This window comes from Pseudonaja textilis, chromosome 6, assembly GCF_049901715.1.
Source record: "Pseudonaja textilis isolate UNSWEBS1 chromosome 6, rPseTex1.2, whole genome shotgun sequence".
Lineage (NCBI taxonomy): Eukaryota > Metazoa > Chordata > Lepidosauria > Squamata > Elapidae > Pseudonaja > Pseudonaja textilis.
In genome coordinates, this window is record NC_141995.1 from 39,145,953 (window position 1) to 39,158,686 (window position 12,734).

Genomic DNA, 12,734 nt, shown 5'->3' on the forward strand with positions numbered 1-12,734 from the left:
CCTAGAGAATGCCTACTCATCATTTTGTAATTCTGCAGCAGTAAGAATAATTCTGAATTTGAACCTACAATTGTAATAGATTGCATTTTTTTTCTTGCATACCTTGTAGAATGCAAGACCAGCTGTATTTTTAAACATTCTGTCTTTTCATATATATCAATTTCCTTGTAGTAACATACTCACAGCATGCCTGCAATTTTCAATCTCAAGAATTGTTTTCTTACCATTTGTGTAAAGTTTTATATTGTCAGTTTGTAACTGGTAACCACACTATTATTCTTGGAATTTCAGGAAGTAGTTTTGCTAAGAATCATATAAATAGAAATGCCTGTTTTATTTCTTAACTGTTTTCTGTGCCTTTTTAATCCGTCATGTCAGAAGACAACTAAAGTATCTGTAAACTTTATGTATGAATGCATAAGGAAAAACTGAAAAAGAACAAATGTTCCAAAAGTTCACCTAGCAAGCTTGAGGTAAGAGTCAAAGAACAACAGACTGCCAAACAAATCAGTTCTAGGACAGCAGTCCTCAAAATCTTAATTTTTTAATGCTATATGTTGCTACTTATTGCAGTTTTTCCAAAAACTGTGCTAGTAGCCATAATCTTGAAACATCCTCCTCCACACACCCATTATCTATTCCTTCCAGCTTCTTCCTATTTTTCCAGGCAGTTTATATTATACAGACTAATTAGCTTCATTGTGTGTCCTAGTTGAGAAAATATTAAGAAATAGGCTTCAGGAAAACCAAATCACTCAGCTTTCTTATTAGAATAATAATAACTTAAGACAATTACATTTGGTATAAAAATTAATGTCATACACACACATAAACTCTTTTAACCACTTAAAATAATACAAGTGCTCAATCTTTATTTGACAAATGCCATAAACAAATCAGAACATTTCTGTAATTAACAGTTAAACCTTAATGTAGGACTTAAGTGATTACAGGCAGTCCATGACTTACAACAGTTCATTTAGTGACCGTTTGAAGTTACAATGGCACTGAAAAAAGTGGCTTATTATCATTTTTCAGACACCACACATCCAACCATTGTAAAATCCCCATGGTCATGTGAACAAAATTTGGACGTTTGGCATGTATTTATGATGGTTGAAGGTCATGTGATCACCTTTTCTGACCTTCTGAATAGCAAAGTCAATGGGAAAGCCTGATTCACTTAACAATCATGCTAGTAAAATAACAACCACAATGATTCACTTAACAACTGTGGCAAGAACGGCTGTAAAATTCACTTAACAAATTCTCACTTAGCAACAGAAATTTTGGGCTTAATTGTGGTCATAAGTCAAGGACTATCTGTACATTGCAAGCATATTCTATCAATGGATAATCTTCTGTTTTCATACATAGTTTCAAACTTCTATTAAAGCGTGACACCTTGAAGCTTTACATTCTAGCAAGCATTAGTGTTAGTTCAGTTTCAATGTCTGATAATCAGTTCTAGTTGGACAAGCCAACTGGTGGTTTTGAACTGACGTTATAGATAAATATGGGCCTATGTTTCAAATTGAAAACATCACTAAAACACTGAAATTCTTCATCCTTAAATTTCCTTATATTTAAGCCACAAGCATTTATCTTGCTTGTTTTTAACTTTTTATATGGAACGATTTCACAGTTGAAGATATAGATTAATAAACACAAAAAACACTAGCAAGATTGTTATATTTTATCCTGCTAAACAATTTATTTTAATACAAAAATTCCCTCATGAATACTCTTAATGCTTCTGATGTGCATCTGATATAGCCAAATTTAACTAATTACTGATATTAAGTTTATATTACATCCATTTCCAAATCTCAAAACAGAATTGGAAAAAATATGATCATAACAGAAATAGAAATAAAGAAGACTATGTATTACACAATTGTAGATCCTTTAATATATTCTTAAACTTGAATGAGATGTGAAACTGACATATAAAAATGGTACTGTTTGCCCTGATCATAACTTTTGCTAATCATTTCTATATGTATAGTCTATGGGCATAATCCAGAAAGAAACCTTTTTTCTGGACAATGAGCAGAAAAAATATGGAGATCATGCATTTAGGCGTTCACTATTTTAGAATCTGAAAACTGTAGCATCCCTAAAAGAAGGCAATTCACTGAGCATGTATTTATCACAAACAAAAGAATTGTGCTTCATGACTGGAAAGTCCTCTTCTGTAGCCAAAACCTCTTATTGTTTACTGTATAAGTGTATCTTATACCTTACACCTCGCTAAATACAATTCTTTAAAGTGCACGTTGATTTTTATACTCTGAAACAATGAATAACAAATATAATCCATTTGTTCAATTATATCTTTCATGTGGGTCAGGCCTAGACTTTTGCTAATAGGTATTTGAAAATAAGCTTGAAAGGACCCGACAGCTCAAAGAAAGGATTCATGAATACAATTGCAACAGTAATAATGGTGACAATGTATTGTCACCATTACCAGTGCCTTGTGATCTGCTGCTTTCTCAAGGGATGCACCAAACTTAGCAGTAAGAACATGGTGCCATTTTGTTTCTCTTTTCTTCACTTTGGTTCACCCTGCTCCATCTCCCCCACAAATAACTACCCTTTTAAAAAAATAAGCAGTACTGTGGATATGTTTCATTGAACAATGGGTAAGCATGTTCCCAATGCTGGAAAGGAAGCACGGATGCTCCATGATCATATTAATTTGTGTGAATGCTTTAACCATGCACAATGCAACAATACATATTGTGCTATTAAACTGCAAATTGCAGTACAAAGTGAGAACTTCTATTTCTTTTTAATGTTTAATGTTTAATTTCCTTTCTGCCTCATTTTCAATTAGATGCTCTGTTTGTATGCAGGATGCCACATATTACCAAGCCCCTCAAATCCCATGTCTCCAATTTAAGGAAAGGTAGTCCTTTGAGGTGTTCCCCACTAACGTGCCTTAAACATCAAGTTGTTTATTGAGCTACACTGATTTTCATGTATATGCAGGCAATTCAAATGGTAATCTGGCCATAGGGAAATCCTAATTCCTTTAAACTACAAAAGAGCAGCTATTTGTTTTCATTCCAGTTCTTTATTGCATTGGGAAGCAAGATCATTACTGATCACAAAGACATGCTTTGTTCAGAAAAAAAAATGCAGGCATGCCAGTCAGCATGCCTCTATTCTGTGCTAAGCTTCCTGGAATGTTTGGTAGCCATTCGGTTTAAAAAATTGAAAATGAAATGCTAACAGCTGGGAATTAGCTGTTAAACAGTATTAAAATAAACTGATGCGTTTGAAGTCTGGGCAGAATTCCAGTCTTATACTTTGCCAGCCACCATGACTATAGTCAGTGCATCCAAGTTCAACTGATGCATGCATTGTACAGTATTTTGTGCATTCTGTTATTTGGTTTATGAAGTGTCTCTAATTGCAAATTGTACAAATATACCTATCTATCTATCTATCTATCTATCTATCTATCTATCTATCTATCTATCTATCTATCTATCTATCTATCATCTATCTATCTATCTATCTATCTATCTATCTATCTATCTATCTATCTTTTTATTTAGGTTATAATTATCAGTTTTACCAGCCTTTATCAGAAATAAAATACAATTCAACAATTCTCAGGTTTATTTATAAATTTATGCCAAAATTTTAAGAGTCAGATGTTATTTTTTGTTTTACTGGTGCAGTTTTATTTTTCTTTATGTGTACCACCATACTTATCCAAATGGTTCCTTTTCTTAGCAGATATATTTTGTATCCAATTGATTCTGTCTTTGCTTTTCTATCAATTCTTTATTTTATGTGATTGCTACCAATAGATTCACAGCAGCACAGGTGCACTGATGATATTAAATTATGAAACATGTATTTTTAAAAATAAAATTGGATCTGAAATATCCAAAACATGATAATATATTTTGTGTGAATATCTCTGCATTTTGCAGAATTTATAACCCACAATTAACTAGCTGATTTTATATAATGTTGGGAATTATAAACTTATAGAAATGGAGAAGTACAGTCATATACTATTGCCATACTAGATAATTTGTGCAAATAACAGAAGCCCAAGACAAGCTATTGTGGTATCTACAATATTGTAACAATTGTTTTATTATCAAAAAATTTTATGTTGCAAAAGCAGCAGTGTAATAATTACAAGCACGTAGAATAAATAGATGAAAATCATAAGGCTACTTTTACAGTGTATTCTGTCAAAAGCATTGGAAAAATGTGTACAAGAGCAGATAATCCATTAAAACAACTATAAACCAGCAGTGTGCTACTAAGGTTCGTGTGGCCAGCTGATAAATTATAATCTATGTCACATAGATTTATAAAAGAAAGACATATGGAGAAAATGTGAAGAATTACGGTGGTATTTTTTTCACTGATGTTTTATATGATGGTTAATGATTGAGATCAGAGATCAAAGTTTTATTTAGGCACAGACTAGCTTTTAGAATGAAATATTACATGAATTCTAGAGAAGAGTACTTTTTATATTGTGTTACTAATCAAAGGCAACTTTCCTTTATATCAGGATGTAAAACACAGGATATCTGCTCCTAAACACAGCTTTCAGTGAAAGTGGTGAAAGCCAGCACATTTTCAATTTTTCAGTACTGAAATAGATAGCTAAGTGGAAATCCTACATAATCCATTATGCTAGCTAACAAAACATAACAAAAACAATGTCAGACTGCTAGGCTATTTTGCAGCCAAGTTTCATATTGTATTTTTTCTTCTCCTTTTTTATAACATTAATATTAGATATTCTATTATTGGCTAAAAATTAGAAAAAAGCCAGTGAACATTAACTCATTTAGCTAGAGATTTAAGAGTCCAAGCAGTAAAAGCAAATTTTCTCTAATGTTATCTTCTGAATCTAAACAGAAAATTTAGTAAATGTGAAATGAAATTCTTCCCCTTCTTGTCTGGGACAAGCTATTTACAAAGGCTATTTACATTATATGCTTGCTTGCTTTTTTATTTTTAAAAAGTATATTTCTTTATAAAGATGTAAATGAAAATATTATGTTGAAGAAATAAGTTTCAATAAACAATATTCTGCTTCAGAAAGACTCACACTTTTTAAGTTCAGTACTGAGAATTCTAACATACCAATTGTGCAGTGCTCGCCATTCCAGCCTTGGCTGCATTCACACTTCCCATCTTTGCAAGTTCCATGTTCAGCACACCGAGGATGGCATGCTCTTTGATTGCAAGATGCTCCAGCCCAACCTTCTTCACATCGACATGTTCCACCCATGCAGACACCGTGAGCACCGCAGTCAACAGAGCAGATTTCTGAGACAGGAATAAAGAATGTAGATGAAAAGAGAAGGGAGAAGGAAAAAAACCACAATAATTAGTTAAACTCCAAAATCCAGCTATATAAATTCTTTGAAAATTAAATTAAGCAATTTATTTCAAGTGATTCAAGTATGATATTTTTCCTAACACATGATTATTTACTCAGCAAATCTAGTGATATCTCTCTCTACTGATTTCTTCAGTTAGCTTAGAGTTCTTTGCAATATGTGACCATTTTTTTTAAAAAAATCACATATTACTTAGGAGTCTGAAATTATACACTTGTAGTGCTTTAACTTTGAAGTATTTTAAAAACATATCTGCATTATAACCCCATTTTTCAGAATATATAACACTGTTGTAGATTAGTTTTTGTAGATTATTTTCAGTAAACAGTGTTACATATTCTGAAAAATGGGATTATAATGCAAAGATGATTTTAAAATACTTCAAGGTTAAAACACTACAATGTTAATATTTGACTTTAAATACAATACAATTTCAATTCATCAGATTTTAGAATCATACAAATCTTTTGCTTAAATTCAGCTGACTCAGGCACTTTTGAGAGTATCAATATCAATGGTAAATTCCACAGTCATTTTTCTTCAGATGAGGTGGCTTCCTGACTCTCGTGTTATTTTTAAAAAGAACAATGGTTGTATTTTTTTAAGTAAATGCATGGCATTTATAATCTCAAAAATGTTAAGTATGAAGGCTTTGTATAAGTAATATACAGAGTAGCCAAATAATGTTTCAGAGATGTATCTTCTGGTCATTTAAAAAAACCCACTAACATCCTATACTGTATCATTGTGGCAAGAGTGTGTTTTTCTATGGGGGTGGCTATCTGAGATTGGCATGAAAGGTATGTTCATACAGCAAACTTTCTCTTGGTTACAGTTGTTAAGTTGTGATTTTTCTTGGCATTTTTGTATGCTGAAATTTCATTTATTTTAGGCCTTATTACAATTACTGATCAATAGAACCATTTTGAATAATGAAGTCTTAGTCGTACAATGTTAATGATCTTTCTATTGTGTATGATAAATATTTGTTATTTGAAAATTTGCTTTTGAGGACAAACAATTTTATGTCTTAAGTGGACAGAAAAGAAGGCAATGCAAGGATGATTAACTTAAATTTCACTATGAATCAGGAAAATACAACTAACTGCTTTAACTATAAAGGGTACATAATTATGTTACTCTGTAAAACATAAAAAATGCTTGGTTTTTCCTTTTTCGTTTGTTTCCATGAAAAATACAGTCTAACATAACTGAAGAACACAGTTGAAGTCTCCTGGAACAATTTCCTGTTTATAAACCAGAACACTAATCCCAAAAAGAAATTATTTGTGATAGATATTGAGGTGTAAAAAAATATAAAAGTCTGAAAAAGATTCATTCACCTTGACTACTTTATCTATTTCAAAGAACTGGAGAACATCAAAGTACAATTAAGTATGTTGACAGTATATGTGTCAGAATGAATATTGACCTGCAAAGCTTTCCTCCTATCATGTTTTATGTTATGAATTGGATTTTTTTTATTATAAGATGTTTGGATAGATTACCCTCATTTTCCAAAGACTTGCCTTTTCTCCTCAGTCTAATCAATTTTTCATTAAAGAGAAGGTGTTTATCAGCTTTTAGCAGATCTGCTTTAAAGCAAGGTGTGCCAGTCTCTGTAATGAGCTTATTAATTAGGGTTAATTTAGAAAAAACTGGAATTGGAGAGCTAATTAATGGACAACTACTAAGAAAAAGAGACCAAAACAGCTTATAGTTTTTGCTTTGGAGATAACCATTTCTCTAAACTGAAACATCTTCATTTGATTGGATGCAAATAATTTCAAATATAACATATTCACAACATTCCATTAATTTAAAAAGTAGTTTAGTTTCCTAGTTGATGAAATATGATCAAATACTAGTTTCCAAGTTAATTTTTAGATTAAGAATGCTTGGGATAAAACTGAGGTTTGATTAAATTTGAAACAAAAATACATTATAACAAGTAGGTATTGCGTCCCTACTGTTAACAGGGAATGCTATATGTGAAATGGATATGACTAAGGCTGGTAACCTAAACTATTTTTTATCTTTCTAAAAAAAAAAGTAAAATCCTTGATAAATTTAAGTCATGACAGGTGGCAAGATCAATATTTATTGACCCATCTGATAATGACTATGGAATATGAAAATTTTTGACCTGGAATGCCATGAATGTAAAATTTTAAAGGGCAGACATTAACAAGTCACTATCAATGAAAAGAAAATATGTATCCGTGATACTACGAAAAAAGAGAAAAGATATTATAGATCTGAATGAAGGTGATCTGATCATATGGAGTAGAACTGATGAACACATACATGGAAAGTTGAATCAAGATCATATGGTGCCTTCTGTGCTTACTGTTTTCTTTCAGAACTTCCCGAAACAAAGCATTTAGTCAAAACATATATTCATATTTCTACAGTTCCCATATATTTTCTGAAAGCCTAAATATCCCTCAAGTTGTCTTTGAAATATATAAAATTAGGTTTTCATAGGCTTTTGTTTGCATTTCTGCTAATTTTATCATACGAAAGGGAACCTAGAAAATTTTCTTCAGTTCCTGCACATTGACTTTAGTTGGTGGCACTGACAAGGAGAATAGCTTATGCTAAGATAACACCAATTCAGTTGATGCTATTGATTATTTAGCATATATACAAAATACTGTAATAGTTAAATATTTTAAACATTTGGCCATTGATACAATACTATTTTGGCAGCTGTACTCACAGCAATTTTCAGATGATCTGAAATTGGCGTACTAGAGATTGTATATTACAAGTTAAAACTAACAACTAATGCTAACTGTAAATAAGTTAACTATAGTTGTTGATACAAGAAACTGTGTTTATGGAAAATAAAAACTTTCTTATACCAATATTTACATTGATGGTAAGCTTTAGTGGAATTTATAAATTAATCAAATCAGCAGAATCTTGGAAGTTTTTAATATTATTAGCACAAAATAATTTCCCCAAAATTCTTACCATTAGAGCAATCAGGACCAGTCCAATTAGGATCACAATTACAAGTGCCACTTTCTTGCAGGTACGTGCCGTGGCCAGAGCATTGGTCCGGACACATTGTCTTCAGTATTTCACAGTTGTTACCACCCCAACCTGGATTACAATGACATTCTCCATGGATACATACACCATGATTTGAACAGACTGGATCTAAACAATCAGCTGAAAAAAAAAAAAAGTTTGGCACCTGTAAGTTTCACTATTTTTTGCCAGGCTATATTCCTCATATTACACATAGAATAGACTAAAAAAATGAATAATGAATCTTATTAGGTACTGAAAAATGAAAAGAGGAAACCCAAATTCATCCTCAGAGATAACATCAGGGTAACATAATGCAAAGCTATATGTTCTAAGAACTAGGAGGCCTGGAAAAAGACAAATGTATCTCTGTCATGGAACATATAACAGGACAGAGTTACATAGGCAAGATGGTCAATAAATAAAACCTTTAAATAAATAAAACAGAAACAGTAGGTAATAGTATTAAATTAAACTTGTCCTCCCTAATTCTCTTTCATGTCCCCATTACATGTTTAATTTCCTGATATCCATAAAAATCTATGCCTAAAGAGTGAAGTACAATTTAGATAGTAGCCGATTCTGATTTTTTTGTGCTAAAACTCATCTACGGAGGAAAAGCATCTTCCAGTTGAATAATTCTTCGATGATAGAAAGGCTCAGGAGAAATACATTTAAGAAAGAAAATGGATGTAAAGAAAGGAAGGCTTGAAAAACTCTCCCTATATAAAGTGATACAACGTCAGATTTGTAAAGAACATATTTATTTTGGAATTAAAAATTGGCCAGTACAGATAAACTTTGTTTAGCGACTACAACTGAGACATAAAATGAATGCCTAAGCAAATTAACCATGACTGTGCTTACTGGTCTGAAACTAAATATCCTGCTTTAGATATGTATTTCCTATTGTGTACTTGCTTAGTGTCTGTAATGGTGATCATATTACTGAGGGACCTCACTGTCATATCTTTGGATAGTTACTAAATAACTATCAAGTACTACCTGTAAAGGTAGCTTGATACTAATATCATTCTTTTCTGATATCACTGATTTCTAATAAAAAGGATTGTTACTGTAAGTTTCAATTTCTGCAATTTTACCTTCGCAAATTAAATAAAGGTATATTTAACAATGTTCTAAATTGGTGTGTTTCATCAGTGTTATATTTTCTATCATTTGGGGAGGTGAGATGCTCATGAACTAAGGAAAATGATTGCTAAAGTACGCATTATGTAATTTAGAAACAAAAACAGCTCATCTTATAAAATGTGCAAAAACAAATAGGATAGCAAATCCCTGTCCATATTAGTACTGTGGTTAATAACCATTGGTTATGTCCATCTGACCCTTCACCTTAGGTTAATCTGGCAAGTAAAAGATTAAGCACCCTAAGTTATATCAAAAGAACCACTTTTTGAATTATTATGATTTGCTTTATCATTTCAGTTTTAGTTATATTAATTAACCAGCCATTTTTGCTTATCATGACACTTTTACAGTTCTGAGTTAACTGATATCAGTTATGCACCCCAGCAAAGCCCTGTCAGGAATGTTTTAGAATTGAATCTGCAAAAATATTTATTTTGTGTATTTTATTTATTTGCTAATCAGAGGTATGTATGTATGTAATCTATCTATCTATCTATCTATCTATCTATCTATCTATCTATCTATCTATCTATCTATCTATCTAAAATATTGTCTACATTAAATTAAAAATAATGAAAAACACATAACTATATAGGAAATTTAAAAAAAATTGTTTGAGTACAGAACTGTTAATATAAGTGATGCATATAAGTGATGCTGCAGCTGCCCTCTTGTAGTGCCTGAAAGCTGTGGAGGCCTGGATGGGGGACAACAGGCTGACCGAACCCTGGTAAAACCAAATGGCTTTGGGTATGTGGGGCTCCAGGATCTGGAGCTTTGTCATCTTTGACTCTGGATGGGGTAGCACTGCCAAGAAAGACTCAGTCTGCAATCTGGAGGTTCTCCTGGACTTGCGACTCCTGTTTGAGGAACAGGTGGCAGTTGAGGCTAGGGGAGCCTTTGCACAACTTTGTGTTATACGCCAGTTGCAGCCTTCCTGGATCAGGATTCCCTGCATTCAGTCATTCAGTGCCTAGTCATCTCATGTCTGAACTATTTGTAATGGGCTCTAAGAGCATTCTGAAGCTACACTGGTCTAGACTGCAGCAGCACGGGTAGTTTGGACCCAAAAATAGCCCCTGTAACACCACAGCTCTGTGAGTTGCATTGGTTACCAGGTACACTGCTTCCAGGAGCAATTCAATGTGTTGCTATCATCTTTAAAGCCCTTCATGGCATGAGTGCAGGTTACTTGATGGACTGTCTCACCCCGCTGGCATTGGCCCATACCACTTGTGCCGGCAGAGGAGGCATGTTTAAGGTTCTGTCAGACTGATTATTCTGGCTGGCAGGGTCCTGAAGGAGGGTTTTCTCTGCAGTTGCTCCTGCCCTCTAGAACATCTTGCAACTTCTACAACCTCTGCTTACCTGTCAACCCTTTTGTAGATAGGCATGTCATGAAGGCTGTAGGTAGTTGTGGGCAACTCTTAATCAGCCTTAAGACTACATAGTACTGAGTGGTAAATTTACATTCTGCACCTGCAATATCTGAAGCAACAAATATGGCAAGGCTCTGAAGCAGATATTAAGAGTGAATCACAGTGTGTAACACATTCAGTTCCTTTTTCACTGCTTGGGATTAGGCAGCACAAATATTTTAGGATGCTCTGAGACCATACTGGGCAATTTTCTGAGTCCTTGGATGGTGCAGAGAAGACAATGTCCACCTCCCATAAAATATCTAACAGATTCTGGGAACAAGGAAAAATGAGCCTGACAGTTACCAAAAGGATTCCTGAGGGGAAAATATGAGAAATGACTAATTTATTCTGTGTTAATTATGCTAGATATAGGTTGAGGTAGAAAACTATTTTGGCAGGCTTTCAAGTTCTTTTATAATTCCATACTAGCAATAAAGGTATTTCTGGAAATTCAAGTGGTTCTTTTTTGCTGAATTTGCCTTGAAGAGCTTGATAACATCAAAAGAGAGAACCTTGTTTCTGCAATATTGATTTTGAATTTTAAAAAAAGGGCACTTTAAAGCTATTATGCTGAAAACTAGATAACTTGTGACATGTCCCAATGAGTAATTTTCCAGCTGAAGGAAATATATGAATAAGTGTATAGACAAGTTAAATGCAATATAATGCATAAAAACAGAAAATACTGTCAAACTCAGTGCTGTGTCACTTTGGAAATAAATCAAAAGGTGGTAGGCTAGTTACATGGTATGTAACATGCCTAGTTACATGGTATGATTCTATGAACTTCAGAAGATTCTGAACAGGAATCTGCACTGACTCATAATCTATCAAATAATCAGAAAACCCTACTTATTTTTTACAATTCCCAATTGCTGAATTAATACCTGTTACATCTTCCATTTATACTTTTCTTCAGTTTTCTAACAAGATTAAATTTCAGTTTCGGACATACCAGTTTTTACTTTTAGACCCCAGTTGTGGCATGCTATTTTTAATACCCTCTTATCCATTGCTTATTCTTTAAGCATCTCTGAATATGAACAATGCAATTATTTAATTTGTACTGTTTATTACAAATGTTTTGTTAGATATTTATTTTGTCTGTTGTGTAAATTAATATTCTTCATGGAATGGAGGAAGGTTGCTTTCCTTTTCCAAATAACACAATACTTCTTTGCCAATGTTAGGGAGAATTTGGCTATGTGTAGGCAAAAAGAAAGAAAGAAAAAAGAAAGAAAGAAATATAAAAATACAAGAGAAATTAATCCAACCTAGAAATGTACTTGTCCGATCCAAAAAAGCAGGCAGGCTACAGGTTGACCCACAGCCTATTTAGGAAATAAATGAGTTGCACAGCTCTATCTTTCTTAATTCCCTTTAATGTGCTTTAGATGATGAGATTTAATTTAGCAATTTGACTCAATAAAACGTTACACTTGTAGGGTCAATGGTCTGAAAATTTAATTCCAGAGACTTAATTGTATTACTTTGTGTGTGCTGATCAATAAAATCAATTTGATTGAGAGTGGAAAGTTGTGCTTTCTCTGTCTAAATAAATCCCGCAAAAATGACCACACTTTTTTTTTTCCAGTAGAAAGAGTTTTGTAATTATTCAGTTGATAGAATGCAAGGTTTATACAACTGTAGTGTTAATACTAGTTACATCAGTCATTTCAGTTGTTCAGTTAATAAAGATTATAAAATATATTTTTTAAAATCTGTATTT

At 32.8% G+C, this 12,734-nt stretch overlaps 1 protein-coding gene across 23 annotated transcripts in view; it reads right to left on the reverse strand.

The window, feature by feature from the left end:
* The window catches only part of TENM3 (teneurin transmembrane protein 3), a 660,890-nt gene that overhangs the window by 72,847 nt on the left and 575,309 nt on the right, over positions 1-12,734 (reverse strand). For all 23 annotated transcript variants that reach the window (XM_087936357.1, XM_087936356.1, XM_087936366.1 and 20 more), the window contains 2 exons: positions 8,373-8,573; positions 5,134-5,319 (listed from right to left, as the gene is read on the reverse strand). In XM_087936357.1, the coding sequence (XP_087792483.1) occupies positions 5,134-5,319; positions 8,373-8,573 (387 nt within the window). The remainder of the gene's footprint in view (positions 1-5,133; positions 5,320-8,372; positions 8,574-12,734) is intronic.